Genomic DNA, 23,241 nt, shown 5'->3' on the forward strand with positions numbered 1-23,241 from the left:
GAACCTTTAAGTCCCTTTGCGTCATGGTTCCTGCATCCTGTCCTTGCATGTGTGCAACATTTGAGTGCTTATATTTATCTTCATTGTTGGACGTCTTTTTAACTGCTTATGGAAATGCTTACCATGTCGAAGTCCAGGTTTTATAGGGCCCCTGCTTCTAAACACACTGCTTATACTGCAGTATATGTGCTGCTTATGGGAGAGCGCAGCAGCCTCGGGGTGTAATGCTGCATTTAACACAAAAACAAATTGTTCCACTTGTCTTTACTGCGAGTTGTCTCTCCTCAACGTTCAACATTATAGATGTGAATCCAGACATTCAGGTTTCATCACATGATTACAACATGGGCTGACTAAGAATAAAACAGAAACCCTTCCTCAAATACACACAGGGTGCTCTTATATCCCTCTGCTAAGGAAATAAATAAGTTCCGGAAAAACTATTAGTCATGATTTACAGTAACAGCTGGCAAAGATCTCCTGCATCTTATTACTGGGTCAGAAATACCTCAGAAACTCATCCTTTTTGAAATATGATAAATCACTCCAGCGAGATTCCAAATGCATCCAAGCATTGATTATTCCTGTTACACATGACAGTTTCCAGGAATACTGTTCACTACAGAAGTTAACAAGCAGCTGTTTCCATCATAAGAGTGCTGAAACCCCGCTGCACGCTCAGATCTATTACAGCTACTGACAGGGAAGATTTGAGCACCTTGCGAGCCAAATATGATTGTGTTGGTTAAGGAGAAAGCGTATTGGATAGTTAATTCTCAGGTTGACACAAACCCAATTCCAATGAGATGATAATGATGCTTTGTGTCTGAATATATTTCACTAAAAACAGCTATTAAGTCCCTTCTTAAAATAAAACTATGAATTGGTGCAGCTTTCAACATCATATCATATCTATTCATGATCTGCTAGTAACAGCACAACGGTATGGTGTAAAACTCCACTAGCATCCCTCAAGGCCGCTTTGACAATATTTGACGATTTTTACAGCGTAACTGTGTGGGACCACACATTGGATCTGCAGGCGTCACATAACATTAGGTTCATCCTCAGCAGACCATGAATATCTCATCCATTTTAATACATTGTCAATGATTTAAAGGGTAATGATGGGTCAAGAGGTCACCAAAATTCAGAGAAAACTTCCTCAGGGGGTCATAAATATCTAACGGCGATACAGCCACACCAGAGACACCGAATGACAAACCAGGAGCCATAATTAGACACTGCTGCTTGCAGGGTGTGGAAATTGATGTAAGGTATTATGCAGAAGAAATAATGCAGCATATTTTTGGTATATTCATTTTAATGTCACCCATATATAGGAGGTGCATTGCATCATGTTATCCCTAATATATGTGTGGGGTTATACATTCCTGTGTGTTAATAGTTGAAGGAACAAAAAGTACATTTTTCCTCTTAAATATAGAGAGGTTTTTTATAGATTCCTGAAACAATGTTCCCTTTTTCTTAAAAGTAGATTAGCGCAATTGTCTTTTTCTTTCACTTTTACCCTTTTATCAAAAGGGTGTTTTTAGGCTATTTTTGAGGAGGGAAGATGCAGAATTACTTGTGAGTTCTGTTTTGAGTGAAAAGATTACCCCTTTGAGTGTTTTTCTTGGTTAAACCATTGATAGGCTTTGCAAATAGTGAGGGACATTTCCCCAGATATAATGGTTAAATTCTTCTTAAATTAATGATGCGCATCCTGCAGGCCTTGAGAATTGAGTCACACAGTTAAGAGAGACCGTGGTCCTTCTGATTCTGGGTAAGCTGACTTCGGGTGGATGGAAGTTCAGAGACGGGGGGTATGAGGACACTTACGCTCTGTTGGTTAGCTGGTCCTGAGGAGCTCATGAGATCATGACTGATACATTCCCAACAAGTATGGCTTTCATAAAGGAAAACACATGACTATTGTATTGTGTGATAAGCTACATGATAGGATATGTTTAGCTTCAAACTGAAACAGTTTGGTTCTCTGCTGGCACGCGCTGATTCACTGTGATACAGCATCTTTTGCATCTCCCAATGAGATGACCTGAAAAGATGACCAGCTGACCCTACCCCTCCTGTTTGTTTGGGTATGAAAGCCTGTTCGGTCTTAGGTTCGCTCTCTCTTCTCGGTCTCCCAACGCCGAAGGGTCTAAGCGGCACGTGAACCAGGGCAGGAGTACTCCTTACATTACGTATATTATTTTAGATTGTATGGTAATGTATTATATTGTGTTGCATTATTACCTTGTATAATTAAAACAGAGTATTGTTTAACTGGTATCCTGGTGTCTTCTGATTTCCTTCCTGTTATGATTTTAAGCAGGACTCGCCAAAACGAGTTGGGTTGTAAAAACCTCAAGACTCACAACAAGGGTTAAAACCAAAAAAACTCATTTTAAATGTGTCTAATTTGAATGTTTATGAAATCGTCATGGAAAACCAATAAACAAAGTCCATAAATAAAATGTGATTAATCTCACTTCCCTAATGACTTACCATGACACGCATACCAAGTTTACAGAACTGTTAAGTAACAGGTCCATTTAACTAATAGTTTTGCGTTTCAGCATCTCATAAATATTTCTACTTTTCAACCAACTAAACACAATCAATCAAACTATCATCAATCTGTGAATAAGGAGAAACATTTTTCATGTTTTAAACATGATAACCTTTTCCCTGTCTTAAATAAATGAAATGATGACAGAGGGGACATAAAGAGTATCTGATCAGAGTGTCTTTCGGGACAAGCATGACACGTTTGATATTTAAAGTGAAAGCATTTCAAAATAAAGTGGTTCCAATGAAATTCATATGTTATATCAAAATGCAGTTATAAAATAAATTACTGGGGCAGTGACCCTTCAGTCATACTGAACCTCCCACACTGACTCACCGATGTGATGTTGGCAGCAGCCACCATTTCCCGGTTGCTGACCAATCTACTGCACAGGACCATTGTTACCAAGGCAACCACACACACACCCAGGTCAGGAGACAGAAGGCGTATCATACTCCAAGGATCATCCAACGGAAGCCTACAATACACACACACATGTATAGAGAGGTCAACGGAGGTCAAACATTTTTCCATCTTCAAACACATGCGTTCAACCAAAAATATTATATTCCAAAGCGTGGGCAAAGAAAATGAATCTGGTTTGATCTTCCTTCAAATGTGTGGGTGTATCACATGCTCTAACCATCACTGACAGTAGAATGAATATCTGGTGCTACAGCTGTTACCTGGACAGTCCTATATGTCTGCTTATGACGTCCCATTGTGAGCAGTTATCCCCTATGGCGATGTTGAGGGGGGGGTATGTGTATAGAACAGTCTGGAAGCAGATGTGAGCCAGAACAAACAGCAGACTGGTGCAGAACACCGCTCTGATTAACCGACCCGTGGGACCTGGAGGACAAGAAACAGAGAGAGAGGGAAGGAGGGTTGATCCTGAGGAACCATGTAAAGTCAAAAATAACATAATACATGATTCAATTTTGTGTCGATATAGAGTGAAATACACCAAAGGTGAGGATTCCTGTACATTTCCCCTATGTGGGGCAAATAAAGGTATTCTTATTCTGGCATGTTGATAAATCCTCCGGTTACTGTCTAACCCAGAGTCAGAGGAGAAGCTACAATGTGTTTAGCCTAGCTTAGCACAAAGACTGGAAGCAGCTGGAAACTGCTAGCATAGCTCCATCAGAACTGAAACAACAACCTTAAGAATAATCCTATGTATATTCACGCCATGAACAATGAATGTTTCCTACTAACAAGTAGTAGTATAAGATTTATAAAGCGCTACCCTGACGTGTAGCTGCTGTTAGCTTTATTTATTTCTCTGACATGTTCCAATTTTGTAGCAACTGTTTATTGAACTTTGGGACAACATTACAACCTTTTTATTCAGCTCATGCTACTTTGAGGTACGGCCTATTTTCAATATTTCCACCAGATTTGATCATCTTTTATTTAAGTTAAAGTGTAGTTAATTTATCCTAATCCCATAATAATAAGACAATCACAAATAGACAGCAGCCTTTTGCTTGAAGGCTTGATTATTTGAACATGTGCCAGCTGTTGAGTAATCTCCAGGTCCGACTTCAACTGTCTCCTGATTCTCCTCAGAGCAAACACTGCTGCTTCCTATTAGTCGTGTGTGTGTGTGTGTGTGTGTGTGTGTGTGTGTGTGTGTGTGTGTGTGGGGGGGGGGGGTCTTGGCAGGCCAGAGGGTTTTCCTTTAGGGGAAGTCCCCAACCCTCTCTCCTTCTTTACGATTCTCCCACCATAATAAAAGGCTCTCTATGCTTTTTGATCACCGCATCAGAATGACTACGGGGGAAAACGTCAGTTGGCCAAGATAACATTGTTAGCTTCCCCAGTGCATGATGGGTATGTTCATCAAGGATTGTGCCAGGCTATTCAATTTGCATCACAAAGAGTGTTGGATAAATAAATATGAACTGGAGTAGTCTACTTGGTCTGACACACACACACACACACACACACACACACACACACACACACACACACACACACACACACACACACACACACACACACACACACACACACACACACACACACACACACACACACACACACACACACACACACACACACACACACACACACACACACACACACACACACACACACGACACACACACACTCAACACATTGTGAGCCAAGGAACAATTCCATTGGCTGTTTGTGGCCAACAGAAATATTCCAGCAACCCAAATTGTGTAAATGAGTACGAAAAAAAGTATTTTCAGAACTGTGTGAAGGGGCAGTAGAGTAAGATAAAGTTTGCCTACTCATCTCACATTCTCTAAGACTGTCATCAGAGGCTTAAATAGTTTGATGTAAACTTGAACTTGTCTCTGTGCTGGAAGTATTGGCTGGAACACGTTGTTTCCACCACACTGTAATGAGGGAACAAACCCCCCATTGTTGAGTGACTCGTGTGAGCATAATGTATTTTGACCAGACTATATTATGTCCTATAGATGACGTCATAACTTCTACCAGCTGTCGTGCAGAAAGGCAGAAAATAAGATACTTCTCAGTCCAATTAGCTTCTCAGTATACTAAGATAGATGCATTTCATTGCTCTGCTTACAAATACATTGTTGATGTTGTTATCAATAAATAAAAGGTCAGTGGCGCAGGATATTGCATATGAAAAAGCAGTTTGACTTGTTCCCAGTGTACAGAGCTCATAGGGCTCTGCACAGGCAGGTTCATAAATCATCTCTGTTTGGATGAACCTGGACACCGTGTCCCCTCTTCTCATAGCATCCCTTCAGTATGTACTTTGTATTTCTTGTGCGTCAGTAGGTGCACCCGCCGATAACTTGCATGAACTTCTCTACATTATTGTCTTAATTGTTATCTTTATTACCGGAGCATTATGGCTTGTGTAGTCAAACATATTTAAGATATTAAGGAGAAGCTAAGATATCCCGCTAATGCTATTCCACTGACCAGACTACCACTGGCTGATGTCCGGTCCCAGGATAATGAGATGAAATAAGACTCATGCTGACCCACAAGACTGTGCTGAGATCTGTACAGAGACCTGGCTCCATGAGGCATTCTGAGTCAAACTGTTGGACCTGACAGATAACTATATTAACGACATAACCAGATCTTGGTGACTTGTTATTTTAACTCACTTTATCACCTTATCTCCAGACAAACACAAGACAAACACAAGCAAATCAAGTTGCTCTTTTCAAAAGCAACAAAGATACCAGAGCCTGTTTTTGATATTGTAAAAACTTGAAGTTGTTGCCTGTTACAAATACCTTGGTATCTGGCTTGATGATTGTCTTACTTTTAAACTTCAGGTCACTAATCTGCTTAGAAAGCTGAGGGTTAGGCTAGGGTTCTTCTACAGGAACAAGTCCTGTTTCTCATTTGAAGCCAGGAAAAGGCTCTGTGACCTTTGACCTGTGCTGGACTATGGTGATCTGATATATATGAATGCACCTGCCCATTGCCTGGAACAGTTAGATGCTGCGTATCACAGCGCTCTGAGATGTGTTACTAACTGTAAAGCACTTACTCATCACTGCACCCTGTATGCAGAGGCAGGTCTGCCTTCACTAACTGTACGGAGGCTCAGTCACTGGTACATGTTCATCTATAAAGCCATGTTGGGTAAACTACCATCTTATATCTGCTCTCTGATCTCTGGACGAATTGAAAGTACGTATTGCCTGAGATCTCATGATGTTGTTTTATTAAATGTGCCAAGTGCTAGGACTGTCTTAGGGAAGAAAGCTGTTAGATGAGCAGCTCCACTAACTTGGAACAGTCTGCAAACCTGTTTGAAACTGAGCACTTTGGTTCCCCTGCATCACTCTGAAACTCGGCTGGGTGCCATGCTTTCTGATGCTCATGGTACCTGTCACTGTGAATAGAGTTTGTAAACTGTACCCTGTACATTATGTTGTATGTCTTCCTTATTGTTGTTCAGTTGTTTTTATGTTACATGTGTAACTAGTGTCCTGCAGGTCACCCTGAAGAAGAGATCTTTTGATCTCAAGGGGCTTTCACCTGGTTAAATAAAGACTACAAACAAACAAACAAACAAACAAACAAAGGCAAGAACAAGCAGGAGTGACATTGATTGGAATCACATTGAATTTGACAAATGTCGAGTTAAAAAAAGAAGCGCTAAAGGGATGTGACAGATGGTCTTACCTCTGATGGTGTGCTTGTTGGGACACAGGAACCATGGCAGCAGCAGCAGGAACAGGAAGTGAACCAGGGACAGAGCGTTGTAGCGAAAAAGACAAGCTGCAAACACATAAACAACAGAGTCAACAAACAGCATGAGAATCATTTACATAGCAAATACCCCTAACACTTGGCATTAAGACATGTGTGTAATTGGGGTATTAAGCATTTATGATTATTCTATGCAACACGACTAGGTCTGACAAATCGTTCCGCATGTATAAATATGAGAAATAATACAGTATGATGCCCAACAACCAGGATATATAGTCTGTGCAAAGACAGGGAGACCTACACATAACATGTATAGCACATTTCTAAAAACGAAATTGCTTCACATTCACACACGTGTGTATACCCAATCAGTTACCAAAGACTGAGTGAACATCAGTTCAAACAAATACTTCACAATATGAGACACTTGGCTCACATATGACCGTAATAACATGTTTCCCCTGACTTAAACCATGTCGTTTATATGCCTGCACCAAACAAGACCTAGTCTTAAAATGGCAAATCAGAAGAACATTCATGAGCAGCCATGTTGGTAGAGACTCTGTTGCTTTGGAATAAGGACCTTGTGAATGAATGGATTCATCAGAATTGAGTAAAGAATAGACTGAGGGAATATGCAGAACTTTGTGTCTCTGTCTCTTTCTTCTTAACATCTCTATCAAGTTGTATCTTCTGATTGGACTTCCATCTTCCTGACAGACATTTAGAGTTCTGTTGTTCTCACCAATGCTTTGCAGCTTTAAGAATTATGAGCGGAGGGACAAGTGTATTTTATGACTAAAATCCACTAGAGACCTGAGGCTGTCGTTTCTACGATGTATTTTCCAGAGTCCACAGAAAGGGCTTGCTGTCTGCGTGAGAACGCTCTGTTCGCTTCTCCTGCACTTGTGGTACAACGAGAGGGATTTACGAGGTGTTGATGGCTTAAAGAAGTTAGGAGGATATGCCAGTATTAGGACCTGGACATTAAGGAATTGTGCACGCTTATTTGACCGTGTTAGGCTCATGCTGTGATAATTAGTAGCTCACCGGTTAGGGGCTGCACTAATCTCAGCCTGTTGAGATCACAGTGTGCTCCTGGAGGTGAGAGCTTTATGGCTGTCTGCAGTCATAGTATATAGTGTAGTAAATCAAACACCAGGCACACAACTAATGTAACCAGGGCCGCCCCTCCCTACACGCAGATCACGCAGACTGTGTGGGGCCTCATCTTGCGGAGGGGGCCTCATCTTGCGGAGGGGGCCTCATGTTATGCGCAAATGCGGCGCGATTCATGTAATGCGCAAATGCGGCGCAATTACGAGTGCCACAGTTTCCCCGCAGCGAGGCTCTGGCGCTAACAGTTTACGAGTGTGTTCACGAGCGTGCTTTAGCATATTTTTCTTTAAAATGTAGGAAAGGCATTTTGCAGAGCCATGTTTGATGAAGCGGGAGATAGTGGACAGAGTCTCCACTGAACAGATAGAGCTGCAGTATGATAGGACACACATTATAACCAGTAGAGCACATTAATAAAGGGATTCTGATTGTGATGATTGTGCTGAGGGGCGTCACAGCGACTTTGTCCATGATTTAGTTCATGTCAATGATTCACTAATCATGTTATAATAACGTAAAAACCCTCTGATTTCTTGAACCAGTTTGTCATGCATTTATTTGTAACAACACCACAGGCGTATTTGTTTGATCTCCTCCAAAAATACCAGTAAATACTAGAATTGTAATCTTGTGATTAATCATAAATAATCACAGATTATTATTGCTGCTAACACAATAACATGTTCTGACTGATTGGCAGCCCTACATTACATGGTGGAGCAGCATGAACCGAGCAGACTGCAGCATTGCCTAATGCCTCCTTATGAACTGTTGTCCAGGGCAACCACTTGTCAGATTGTTGAGTAATGTCCTGTGAAATGCATTCTCCCCAGAGGATGACTCATACATTGTGACTCCCTGACAGAAATCACCATCAGCGGAATATCACTTGTGTTTTTGAAGATTTCAGAATTTGTTTTGGATTCCTAAAGAAACCTGAACATTCCTCTTCTGCCTCTATTAGGCACACATATTCACCTGCACACATGAAATATCACAATCTGTTATGTTACGCACTTTTAAATCTGTAGGCTTTCAGTTTATTGACACCTGTTAGATTGAGTTTAACTGGTGTTGTTTCGATACTAACTGTTGGAGCTATATATTGCCTTATATTATTTAATAGTTAAACATTTCTTTTCTTGCTGTTTATAGTAAATGTATTATTAGTAGGGCTGTCAGTCGATTAAAATAGTTAATCGCGATTAATCACACATTTTTTATCTGTTCTAAATGTACCTTAGAGGAATATTTTTCAAGTTTTTAATACTCTTATCAACATATGAGTGGACAAATATGCTTTATGCTTTTATTATCATTTGAACAATGACAAATATTCTCATGAATATTAAACACAACAACCTGAACATTACAAATATTCGCCTCAATTCAACCTGGAACCTCTCTCATACAATACAAATGGTGTGTGTGTGTGTGTGTGTGTGTGTGTGTGTGTGTGTGTTTGCGTGTGCGTGTGCGTTTGCGTGTGCGTGTCTGTTGGATCGTTGGAGCTATGTGCAACTCAAGGCATATGCTCGAACGGGAGCTACCTGGACGCTGCAATCATGAGTGTGCTGACTTCTCCTACAATGTCCCACTGTCTGCTTCCTGCATCAAGTCAAGTGCTCGGTGCAGTTGTGGCGAAATGTCCTTCCTCTGTTTTCATTTAAACAGCTCCTTATATCCGTTAGCGCAGCTAGCTAGCACCAGATGCTAACAAAACAATACACGTAAGGTCTCTCTCTCGCTCGCTCGGGCCACACATACACACACCCTCCCGGTCCTCCAGATGGCCAGTCGGTGCCTGCCGGTGAGTGTGGAAGCGTGGTCTGCTCCAAGCGGGCGGCAGGAGCGGGGCTGTCAGCATCAGCTTGTAGATGGTATTATAAACTCGATGCGCTCTGAAACTACGGGGCGGCCAAGGAAAAAAAATACACATGCGTTAATCGCGTTAAAATAATTAGTGGCGTTAATTATTTTTTTTGCATTATTAACGCGTTAACTTGACAGCCCTAATTATTAGTTATTGCTATTGAAGTAATTTCTATGCTTTTATTTTGAAGGCAGTGTTGGGCACTGGGTGATTAGAGCACCTGGTGTAATTGTATATATTGGAGACAGGTGGAGGTGGGAGCCAGAGCACTAGTAGGCACATGGTTTTTTATCAGGGTGTTTTGAGCCAGAAGAAAGGAAGCCATAGGAAAGGCCAAAGCAAAGAAACATAGGAAACCTGATTGTCCTTTGTTAATGATATTAGATCATAAATGCACAAACGGAGATTCTTGTCTGGACTTGGATCATTGCCCTGCGTAAGTTCCGCTGACTAGTGCCTCAGCGGCAGTGTTATTTTAAAGGGGACCTATCATGCAAAATGCACCTTTGTACGTCTTTTATACATGAATATGTGTCCCCGGTGTGTCAGGGAACTCACCAAGTGTCAGAAAACACAACCCTCTCTCTTTTCCTCTGATCCAGACTGATACAGATTTGAAAATAGTCTGAGGTCAGTGACAAGGAGCTCCGCCTATATGGGCAACTCTCCACCAATCAGGGGAATGAGAGGTTTCCGTGGCATGGTAACAGCATGGTAACATGACGCTCGTAACTCGGCCCCCTCCTTTGCAGGGGGGCGTGGTCAGCTGCAGTGCATGCAAAGACAGGGGGGAGGAGAGCAAAATAGAGCGAAATGAGGCATGGCTAAAATGCATGATCTTTTTCGTATTTTGAAAAAGAAAATGTATAAATATACCTTATATAGGTATGGCCCTACAATATATTATTCAAATATAGCATAATAGGTCTCCTTTAAGTTAATTATCAGTTTCATTTCATTTCTATATGATTTTGGCCGCTACACTAACACTAAATATGTTTTACGTGGTTGTCAGGGAATATTTTCCAAGGCCCATAACTTTGACCCAGTGTATCAGTTCATACTGTCCTGACTGAGCACAGGCACCTGTAACCTTGGCTGCTGTGCTCTCAGTGTTTTGTCTCCCTGCTCCTGCCTCTTGGCGTCAGCTCAAAGAGGTGTTACCATTCTATCTTGTTATGCACAATGTTGATTATTCTCTCAGAACTAGCTGAATACATGGGTCTGGGGTAGAGTTCTTCAGAATTGATTGTGGCATCTCAACCTGTGGTCAACTCGTAGCCCGTGACATGTCTTGTGAACTCTCCGGCCGAAGCTCCAAATAAACCGTCAGTGTTTGCCATCAAAGCTCCAGCTCTCCTCGTGTCTCTCTGAGTCCTGATTCCAATTGCTTCAGAAGTTTCCCCCACAGTGGTTTTAAGGGGATTGTAAGTAATTCTAGAACCCTGAAGGCAGGAGAGACTGAAAAGAGTCAAGGGAAGCTTATAAAAGTGAACAGCATTTAATTACACAAAAGATGCATTCGTTCCTCAAATTGTAAAAATGTGCTAATAACGTTATTCTGAGAGTTATTTCCCTCTGCATTATGAACGCGCATCTAACCTACGGGACCGCGCCGCCCGGCACGTTCATGTAACGTGTTCAGCACTACATGCGTTTGTCTTTACCCATGGATGCACAATAACAACGGACCCATATCGCCTTACTGCCAGCCCACGGAGCTGTAATAATGCATATATTGCACATGTTTGCTGTAATTCTTCATTTGTAAAATATTATACTACATGGGCTGTATGATTAAATCTTGTACCGTAAATGTTGTATTAAATAAAGTTACTATTACCGACGTAGATTAACGTTCCTGTAGTTTCTTATTGCACTTGCAATTGTTTTAGTTACTTGTGGGCTACTTAACATGAAGTGTAATTTAGAATAATTTACTAGCTAGCCGCTAACTGCCGCCTCGTTAATATAAATCCAGTACCATGCTGTCATGAAAGCGCGGTGCTGTTACGTGTACGCAAATTCACGTGCTTAATGTGAACAAGCCTTTTGTGCGGCGTGGTTAAAGTTGCGCATGCTCTATGAGCGCACATACGGGTACTTCTCAGGCATGCCGGGTAATCTGTGACGTTTCGCTCTCTCAAAAATTGGGCCATTTTGTCATCATGCGCTAATGAGCAACTCTCATAGGAATGAATGAGGCCCCGCCTCCCACGCTGTATCCAGTTCTTATTATACATCCATGCTTCAGGCGAGCTTTTTGAGACCTCCCCCGGCTGCGATCGGCTATTCTCGTCTACTTTCGAGGCGAGCCGCAACCAAGCCCCCAGGAAGTGCGCCGGAGTCTGATGAGAATATTCGTGCTGGTCAAACGGCGATACTACACTTCCTTTAGGTTGCTGGGCCCAGAAACACTTTTTCCCATTGACTTACATTGGGAAAGAGTGGTCTGTAACTCGTTGGATACTTTTTTTTAAACTAAATAAACAACCCAGTATGAACACTTGTATAGCCCTTATTAAAAACATTCGTTCCTCAAGTTGTAAAAATGTGCTAATAACGTTATTCTGAGAGTTATTTCCCTCGGCATTATGAACGCGCATCTAACCCACGGGACCGCGCCGCCCGGCACGTTCATGTTACGTGTTCAGCACTACATGCGTTTATCTTTACCCATGGATGCACAATAACGGCCCGTCTACACTACAGCGTCGAAAGCTCCAAGCAGCTCCAAGCTGCCCATTCACTTTCAATGGGATGACGTCACGTAGCCGCGCTTTTTCGCCGAACTGAATTGTGGGTAGCCGAGCGAGGCGTCTCAGGCGACCCAGGCGACCAGAAGTTGAACATTGTTCAACTTCTGGTCGCCTGGACGCCGGAGTAGCCAGCGCCAGCCAATCAAATCCCGTTTCCCAAAATCTGACAGCTGAAGCGCTAGCCAATCAAACCGCGTCTAAGCTGGGAGAGATATCCCGCCGTTCATTTCTATATTTTCAAAAAAAGTCGGAGGAGAAACTAACTATCGCCGTAGCGAATCACCCGGTTTTGTATGACCAGACCCTCTTCACCTCCCGGGATACAAACCGGAGGAACCAGGCATGGAGGGAGGTGGCAGAGACAGTGGGGGAAACTGGTATGTTTTCGCCTGTTTGGGGAGTTTATATATATATTGCTCGCATAAAATCCCCGGGGGTTTTTGCTTTGTATGTCGGGGGCGGGAGATTCATGTGATTGGTTGTTGGCCGTGTTGCTTGAATAAAATCCCCAAGCTCCAGACACGCCCAGCTCCAAGCTATTTTTGGAGCTGTAGTGTGGACGCTCCGTTAGAACGGACCCATATGGCCTTACTGCCAGCCCACGGAGCTGTAATAATGGATATATTGCACATGTTTGCTGTAATTCATCATTTGTAAAATATTATACTACATGGGCTGTATGATGTAAATCTTGTACCGTAAATGTTAAATAAAGTTAATATTACCGACGTAGATTAACGTTCCTGTAGCTTCTTATTGCACTTGCAATTGTTTTAGTTACTTGTGGGCTACTTAACATGAATAATCACAGTTACTATCCTTGTACTCCATCACATTTCAAAAAGAAATAGGCTATTGTTATTTTAACTCCACCACAGTATCCTCAATGTATTGTACACGCCCCGGATTCCTAGGACGAAAATAATAGAATATAGCCAGTTGTCATGTCTCAAGTTATACTGCAACACCCCATCTAAGACACGAGTGGATCTGACTTTAATTACATTTGAGTTGAGTGTTTCGTCAACTTAATGTGTTGCTTAAAATAATACTTCTGCATACAGTATGTGACACTGTGAGTGTTGCACGGCCAGATACGGCTCAGCTGACTCAGATCAGGAAATATGTGATATATTATGATATTATATGATCGATGATCTGATTGAATGTGATATGAATGATAAGTGCGACACGTCGGCGTCTTCTCTGCATACAGCAGTTTAAACTGTATTTCCTTTATCCTTTAATATGACTTGAGAGATTTAAACTCTGCACACTGAGCTCTGATTGGTCAGCAGGCGGTGCTTTCACTGAGTTGATCTCTTTTCTATAGACGCAGGAGGCGGGCAGCGTCAGGTAAAAAAAGTTATTTAGCCTTCCCAAACCTGAGGCTCACGCGCCGCCTATGATAACACCTATTGTCTGTTTGCCTGTGTGCAGGATAGACCTCAGCAGGATTCAACATGATGAACAGACTGTTTCATATTTCCATCTCTGTACCTCTTTACCTTTCTCTCTCTTTTGACATCAGTTTGTTTTGTTAGGTGGTCAGGACTATAAAACAGGCACGTGAGTTCCTATACATTCAACTTTTATTACATTTCCTGCACATAGTAGCACCATGGACAAGACACAGAGGACAGACGGGATTGTTTAGTGTCCACCGAACCAGTCAGAAGGCCAAAGGTTGTCCTGGCATTTGGTTCAATCTGTACAACAACACTGACCAAACAAACCCAGCCCTGAAAAACCACAAACCACGGAGAGCTACTGCAGCCTGACTCGTGTGTGTGTGTGTGTGTGTGTGTGTGTGTGTGTGTGTGTGTGTGTGTGTGTGTGTGTGTGTGTGTGTGTGTGTGTGTGTGTGTGTGTGTGTGTGTGTGTGTCTGTCTGTCTGTCTGTCTGTCTGTGTATGTGTGTGTGTGTGTGTGTGTGTGTGTGTGTGTGTGTGTGTGTGTGTGTGTGTGTGTGTGTGTGTGTGTGTGTTCCTGTCCGTACCCTGGGAGTGATGTCACTGACACATGCCTTTCTCTGTGTCCCTCTTTAAGTGTTTCCTCTTCCTTACATTCACACTATTTCATGTGAATTCTGCCAATCACAGACATGAACCCATACAGCCAAGCTAAGACAGGTCCAACCAACTCTTTCCTTTGCATGCATTCTCTCAGCCTGTTCATAATATATATATATCATTTATTTAACCAGGTAAAAAGTGTCATTCAGATTCAAATCTCTTTATCAAGAGCGACCTGGCCAAGAGGGCAGCATGAACAATGTTACAACAAATAAACACAAACAAGACAGGCAGATGAATACAGGGGTCGTAAAACACTAATGAAATGGCACATTAACCAGTCAATTTGAAAATCAAAGAATTCAATCAATTGGGGATATAAGAGCAATCACACAATCAAGAGAATGTTGTTCTCTGTCCTGTAAAATGGACTTGAAATCCCCATAGTGATCAAATCTGCAAAGATCATCTTACACATTCTTAGAGGATTACATAACAACCTCTCACTATCCACCAAATGATACCTGAGATGTTGCAATTAAAGGAGCTGTCTTCAGTTGCAATCACTATTTTAATCCAAGAAGGCGGTCTAAACATGTCAGCTCTATATAGCAGATACCTGTGGGCTCAGAACAGTCTCATAATACACTCATACACACAGAAGGATTCACACTTGTATTTCAGGATCCACACTTGTGTTTTTCAATGCACACACAAATGTATTCCGTTTCATATACATGTAAATGAAATCCAATTACAGAAAAAAGTTTCACATATGTATTTTTGATCCTCACATATTAGTTTTCCGTTTGAATCCCCTGAACCTGCAAACACAACCCGCTTCCTGTGCACGGATCGCTTTGCATTCGTGTGTGGGTTTTTTGAGACTCCCCTGACGGTCAGCCGATTCGTACTTGTAATTTTTTCTAATCTATAGCCAATCAGATGTCTCCTTCATTCTAAGCCAATCACATGAGCGCGCCCCCACGAGGGTAAGATTACTTCATATACGCATTTTCCGCAGTCCGGTCAGCTCGCTAAACAGAGGGCGGAGCATCAGGTGATCATGCAGAGCTGCGTGTCTCCGTCAGACTCAGCAGCTGATCTGATCTCTCTCTCACGTCCGGTTATACTTCACTTGCGTTTATGTCCATATCGATCAGATCCAGCTCTCCTGATCGGCCTTTATAGAGAGCACCGATCAAACTATTAAGAGTGAATATCGGCCGATAATGACCGGCGGGGCTCATGTGATTGGCTTAGAATTGAGGAGACATCTGATTGGCTATAGATAGAAAAAATTACAAGTACGAATCGGCTGACCGTCAGGAGAGTCTCAAAAAACCCACACACGAATGCACAGCGATCCGTGCACAGGAAGCGGTTTGTGTTTGCAGGTTCAGAGGTTTTAAACGGAAAACAAATATGTGAGGATCAAAAATACACATGTAAAACTTTTTTCTGTAATTGGATTTTATTTAAATGTATATGAAACGGAATACATGTGTGTGCATTGAAAAACACAAGTGTGGATCCGGAAATACAAGTGTGAATCCTTCTGTGTGCATGTGTGTATTATGAGACTGTTCTGAGCCCATAGATATCACCCCCCGTTGGTAATTTTAGCTTTATGTCGTACATTTCTCCAGGCCTGAACTTAGTGTACTCGAGCAATGTCACTTGAGTGTACATTTAATTTAGCTTGTCTGACGTAAGAACTGTTGGCTGAGTGCGACTTCATAAAGCAATGTGAGTGTTAAAGGGGCCATTCTGCTCATCTTCATGTTCATATCAGTATGTAGTGTCTCTACTTTAAAGAGTCCTCTCCTGCTGATGTTCAGGTGTATATCAGTATGTAGTGTCTCTACTTTAAAGAGTCCTCTCCTGCTGATGTTCAGGTGTATATCAGTATGTAGTATCTCTACTTTAAAGAGTACTCTCCTGCTGATGTTCAGGTGTATATCAGTATGTAGTGTCTCTACTTTAAAGAGTTCTCTCCTGCTGATGTTCAGGTGTATCAGTATGTAGTGTCTCTACTTTAAAGAGTCCTCTCCTGCTGATGTTCAGGTGTATATCAGTATGTAGTGTCTCTACTTTAAAGAGTCCTCTCCTGCTGATGTTCAGGTGTATATCAGTATGTAGTGTCTCTACTTTAAAGAGTCCTCTCCTGCTGATGTTCAGGTGTATATCAGTATGTAGTGTCTCTACTTTAAAGAGTCCTCTCCTGCTGATGTTCAGGTATATATCAGTATGTAGTGTCTCTACTTTAAAGAGTCCTCTCCTGCTGATGTTCAGGTGTATATCAGTATGTAGGGTCTCTACTTTAAAGAGTGCCCTCCTGCTGATGTTCAGGTGTATATCAGTATGTAGGGTCTCTACTTTAAAGAGTCCCCTCCTGCTGATGTTCAGGTGTATATCAGTATGTAGTGTCTCTACTTTAAAGAGTCCTCTCCTGCTGATGTTCAGGTGTATATCAGTATGTAGAGTCTCTACTTTAAAGAGTCCTCTCCTGCTGATGTTCAGGTGTATATCAGTATGTAGTGTCTCTCCTGTGACATGTCTCCATGCTTTAATGTTCAAAAAGCTCTTTATTGTTCTCATGTGCTGCAGCACCTCTTTTCACCCTCTGTCTGAAACCAGAGCCAAGTCTGCTCTGATTGGTTAGCTGGCCGCTCTGTTATGATTGGTCAACCACTTAGAGATGTCCAACCCGTTGGCCTATCACGTACAATGTGTGGGAGCGCAAGCCAATAGAAGCATGAGCATGGGCGTGCTGAGGGCGCTGCAGCACCCCCTAGCGGCAGGCAGGGGGTGCGGAGCTCCCCTGTCTGAATTATTATTTGACGGTTATTGCTGCTCCCGCTGTGCATAACGTGTGTAATATGTAGCCAATAAATTCCACATTGTTGGTAAAATAATATTTTGGCCTGCCCCGAATGTTGTTTCTGTAGCCCCGGACAATTCTACCTCCATAATATAATACATTAACCGTGTTTTACGTGAACCTCATCAAGACACTAGAGAGGACGGCAGGACTGTAATTTCCCATGTTCAGTGAATGCAACAGAGGCAAGACACCAGACCAGACCGTGTTGTTGGCATCTGGTTAGCTAGCTGCACTAACGGACATACAGAGCTGTTTGTTCCACAACAAGCTGGAGGAGAGCTCTCCTCTCAGACTGAGAGGCTCAGGTGAGCTAAAGGACTCTCTGAGTGTTTAGATAGTTCACTTTAGTCTAAGTTATCTCAGTGGGTCTCAAAGGGTTTGGTCACAAATTATTCAAAAGATTATTTCCGCGGCACACCTTCATATGATCATTATCGTTACAAAACAAATAAGAGAATAAAGGAAAAACAGTTATGAAATACTATATGGCAGTAAAACAAGAATATAGTTTGAAAGGGGAGTGATTTGTAAAATATCCATAAAGAAAAAGAACATCTGCTTAGAGTTGTGTTTCATCTGGATGTTGAGAGATGTATCCATAGATCTCTTAATGTTGCTCTCAAAGTGCACCAGATTGATGCTTTTAACTTCAATATTTAAAAAGAATCTTCCCAGGGGAATCCCCCCGGACCCCCCTAGAGGAGGTGAGGTCCGCTCCCCACTCGTAAAAAATAGCACTTTACCCCCGCCTATATGGCGTGAGCTGATTATCGAGCCTTCATTGTAACAGTCGCGGGTGTACTGTGTGTTTGCGTGTGGGGAGTGCTTTTGTGCGAGCTCTATAGTGCCCGTAATAGTGTTCACTGGAGTCCAGCACCTCAGCACCCCCACTCAAAATACCTTCCCGCGCCTCTGAGCATGAGTGTTTCATCGTGATGTCATAATGTCACGGGAGTCCAATGGAGGCGAGGGAGAGACTTTGCTTGGCGCACATTTTTGGATATCTGGACAAACAAAACTAAAAGTATCTGGATAAAGAGATACTTAGGGGCAGATGGAAAGTAAATGTGTTCAAATTAGGGTGAGATGAGTTTTTGTTCAGGTTGTGTTGTTCAGCTCATTATTGCCTCTTCCTGGTGTTGACAGGAGGAGACATTTCATTGTGACCCGCTGCAGCTCTAACAAACAGTGCACATCGTTGGCCTGGAGACGGAGAAAGTATTTCCTCTCTTCCACATGTGACTCATGTGGTCAGTCATCTGACGTGGGAATGCCAATTCACTGACTGTGTGGTATTGTAGCATGAGAGCTAGTTCACTGCCGCTAACACGCTCACTCAGCCCATTGTTCTCCAACAGGTGGAGAACTCATCTCTCACGTGTACACTCTTCCACCAGGATCTTAGCCTGTTTTGGTACAAGACATAACTAAATGCTTTTTAAAAAATAAGCTTTTGGTGGAAAAACTAAATAAAGAGGGGAATACAAGGATATTAAAGTTAAACACACTATAAGGCATCTTTTCACATGTTTCTAAGTCTATGGTATTGGCTACAGTATGAACGTGTATCTATACTTTCAGAACACATAACAAGCGTATAATTGTAAAGCCGGTCATGATGATGGCAGGAGAGGAACAGTTTGGAGCAAACCAAAGGGGATGTTCATTATTATTAAGAAATGGCCCAAAGCCCAATGAATAGTAATCCTAGCAGGTTTGTGTGTAAAGGTCAGGACGATGACTGGGCCGAGCAAAATCACCATCCTGAGATACACAACACTTTCAAGAGTACTTAGAAGAGTGCTATATACACACACTGATCACAAAGTGCCATATCATCCACTGCTGGCTTCCATAAAGTCCCTTATCTGCCACTCCAAGGTTTATGATTTGCAAATATTGTAAACATTTTGGAACACGGATATTGGATAGGTTTTTATATAGTGTTTGCACAGTCATCAAAGATGCTGATCCAGGTCCTACTTCCTTAATAAAACGACGTCTCAGCACATTATATTTAAAAAGTACAGAACTAGCCCCCACATACAGAACAACTCTGTGTCAGGAGCTCCACCCTGCTGCCCGGTTAATCATCAACACACCCAGAATGCAGCGTGTGGACGGGGTGATAACAGTGTGCAGTCAGCACAGCACCTATCAGTCTGCAGCACCCCCCGTCTGTCCCCCTGCATGTCTCGTATTCAGCCTCTGAACACATAGCTGTTATGGTTTCATTTGTTTTTCACATCTCTCCTTATTGGCAGGCGGTGTTAGGAAACTTCATTCCAGTGCGCTCTGTTTCTCGTCCTCTCAGTGCTTTCACTCTGCTCAGGTTTTTTTCTACAAAACACTCCTCAAGAAACGCCCACAGCCTGTTAACCAGGAGGTGTTTTACAGTTTCCTGGGGTGACATTGTGCTCTGCATCTCACAAAGTTAGCAAACATTTCCAAAACTGCCATTTTAAGTATTGACGGCACCTTTTCAGTGTGTCTGTTATCTGTTTTAAGATCTCAGGCCTGATCCAAGTAGGGCTCAAAGGAAATGCAAGTCAGGACAGTTTCTTTACATCACCATTCCAGCAAAGTGGGTGTCTTTTAATGTACGTAATGTGTCATACAGTCCCTGATATCAATTTAAATAATCATTAATACTTGTATCATGTCAGATCCATGCAGAAAGCTGAGCTCCTTTAGAGGACCCCCAGCGGCCTTCATTCAGAGAGAGCTTTAACGTCCCTACAGGTGCATAAAACAGGTTTATGAGATATATTCAATATTGACATGATGTCATTGGGGACCAGGAATGTAACAACCTTAGCTTGCAGAGAACTCCCAGCTCTATCGTTTCTTTAGTTTTTCCCTTTCAACAACCCTGAACTATTTGCACATTATCATGCATTCATCACTGTTTTTTTATTTATTTAACTACTTTACACACTTTGATAATATAGTATCCATGTTTGTACATTTTTCTTTTATGATCAAGTATTTTAGCTTCTTCTGTATATTTTATATTGTGTATAATTTAGACACATACAGTATATATATCTTTTTTTTTAATTATATTTAATGTTTTTTAAATACAATTTGTATTGTATTTGTATTTCATTTTTCATATTTTTGATATGAATATGTTAACTTGCTGTGACAAATACAATCCCAATGTGGGTCTGTTTGATCTGATCGAACAGGGTGCTCGGTGTCTGCTGAATGAAGACATCACTGAAGTTCACATCAACCTGTGTAATGTTATTATTCACTGCTTTGGGTTATAAGTACAACTTAACCATAAACCCAGATGCACCTTCGGGACATTCATGTTCAACTCTACATTATATTTTACCAAAATAAAGATAAATGCTATAAAATTGGAAAAACCTATCAAAATGATTTCTGTTTGCTACCAGTTTAAAATGTTCACCGTCTATCTATACCAGGGGTGTCAAACTCAATTTCATCTCGGGCCACATCAGCATCATGGTCGCACTCAAAGGGCCGGTTTTATATACATACAAAAAATACATATATAAATATTTAATATATTTAAAAGAATGTATTATATTACATTATTGCCGTCTGCATTGGATTATTATCGGATAGGGTAATAACTTAAGTCTCTTCAGTGAGAATGTCACAAAATGATTTTAAAAGAAAAGTCAAATTCTGGAAAGAAAGTCAAAATAAAATAAGTGACATTTTGAAAAAAAAAGTCTGATTCTGAGAAGAAAAGTCAAACTTGAGATGCATTGTGGGACATGTAGTTTATGGGCAACGTGCTTCTGTAAAGTAGCATGTAACCGTATAGTAAACATATTATATTCTTTGCAGGCTCTTGTGGGGCCACATTAAATGAAGTCACGGGCCGGATTTGGCCCCCGGGCCTTGAGTTTGACACCCCTGATCTATACCATCATTAAATGACGGGAGTTAATACAAACTGTACCAGTCAGGTCTGGAGGAGCAGAAACACCCTGACCCTACAGTTCTGATAGAGCAGCTAAATAGAGATACAGCCAGAGAAACTTCACATCAAGGTGGAAATAACAGACCACATTCACTCAGGGAAATAACGAAGAACTAGACATGATGACAAATACAATGCATGAGGCTCAGGCTACCTGTGTGAGCCCTTATCCACACAGATATGACAACTACAGAGAAAAGAAAAGAATAGAAAAGAAACCAACATCCCAAAATACTTAAAGTGAAGAATGCTTTCAGCGGTAAGAGCCTTCAGGGACGATACCAGAGGGTGTCTCCAACAAAGCCCAGAGTTTATCTAAAGGGAAAAAACTGCGACCAATAAAAGGAAAAAGAAAATATCATTTGTATGAATACATGAAATGTCCTGATGCAATATCTGTGACGTGTGATGAGTAACAATGTGGTTCACTGTCTTCTGCTGTTGTTTCATTGAAGGGTTAGGCCCAGTGTGCGAACTATACCACGGTCTCCGGGGGAGCCGTGATTTTTTTTTTTTTGCGGGGGGGGGAATGCTGATCCATGCGTTAATAGCAGCAGCACAGACATAGGCCTATTATAAAGAGAAAATCCGTTGCACACGGGGTGGTGCCACAGGTCTACATTTACATGAAACGTCCCGATGGATCATGTTCATGTCAACAGATTTCCCGAGCATGTATGGGCTACGCAAACTTCAATCAACTTGATAATACATAATCCACGGACCACCAATGTAACGTTTGACTGTTTAATTAAATCAACTTAAAATGACTCAAAAACAGGCTACATTATTTCACATGGGCTATAGCCTATTACGGCTGTAGCCTACATAGAGCCGAACACACGCGATAAGAGCAGCCAGCGGCACCAACCATGAACAATATTAATATTAATAATACAGCTATAGCACAACACAACCCTCTCACTGCCTGGAGAGACGCGACGCCACACACACAACACAACGGCTCGTCTTCTTGTGTCTCTTCAGCCCCCAAGTTAACGTTAGCTGTCAAGTTAGCACGAGCACTGACGTTAGCTCCCTCCTCTCTCGGTTCTGTTGTAGCAGCAGTCACAACGTATGATGTGCTACCACCAGCTACATTCGGTTGGTCTTCTTGATCAGGTTGTTTGGCCGTCTTTTTAAAGAAATTGCCCAAGGTAAGTTGTTTTTTTCTTTTCGACATGTCAGCAGCAGCAGCAACAATGCCTGGTAAACATGCAGTGCTAACTAAACGAGCTTGGTAGTGGGTGGAGCTGCGGGCAGCGTGCAAGCAGGCGACACTTTTTTCATGAATCATAAACTCTAAATATAATTTTAATTCACTTATTTTACACCTTTGAAAAAAAAAACATGCCCAAATTTATTTGGTCATCATATCAGTATTTTAGAGAGCTCCAACCAAATTTCACAAACCATGTTCCCAGGGGAGCTCATGTCACCACTAGGGGAGCTATAGCTCCCCCTGCTCCCCTCCAGTTCGCACCCTGGTTAGGCCTCTACTCATGCCATGGCACAGGTGTCCTCTCAGTCTCTCTCTCTCACACACACACACACACACACACACACACACACACACACACACACACACACACACACACACACACACACACACACACACACCACACACACACACACACACACACACACACACACACACACACACACACACACACACACACACACACACACACACACACACACACACAGGCAATCTTCCAAATTCCACAGAGAATAATCAGTTTCTGTCCAGTTTTCCTTTTCAGTTGGAAACAACATGACTGATTTGGGTTAATATTTCTAATTTTTTAGACCGATGGAAGTTCTGTAGTATAAACTCTCACCATCAATATCTAAAAAAC

At 41.9% G+C, this 23,241-nt stretch overlaps 1 protein-coding gene across 1 annotated transcript in view; it reads right to left on the bottom strand.

Moving 5' to 3' along the window:
- piezo1 (piezo type mechanosensitive ion channel component 1 (Er blood group)) overlaps positions 1 to 23,241 on the bottom strand; it is a 116,516-nt gene that overhangs the window by 76,619 nt on the left and 16,656 nt on the right. The window contains exons 2-4 of the mRNA XM_034100629.1: positions 6,737 to 6,832; positions 3,262 to 3,427; positions 2,912 to 3,053 (exon numbers count right to left, since the gene is read on the bottom strand). Coding sequence (XP_033956520.1) covers positions 2,912 to 3,053; positions 3,262 to 3,427; positions 6,737 to 6,832 — 404 coding nt within the window. The remainder of the gene's footprint in view (positions 1 to 2,911; positions 3,054 to 3,261; positions 3,428 to 6,736; positions 6,833 to 23,241) is intronic.

The sequence above is a fragment of the Pseudochaenichthys georgianus genome, chromosome 15 (genome assembly GCF_902827115.2).
Source record: "Pseudochaenichthys georgianus chromosome 15, fPseGeo1.2, whole genome shotgun sequence".
In the NCBI taxonomy this organism is placed as follows: domain Eukaryota; kingdom Metazoa; phylum Chordata; class Actinopteri; order Perciformes; family Channichthyidae; genus Pseudochaenichthys; species Pseudochaenichthys georgianus.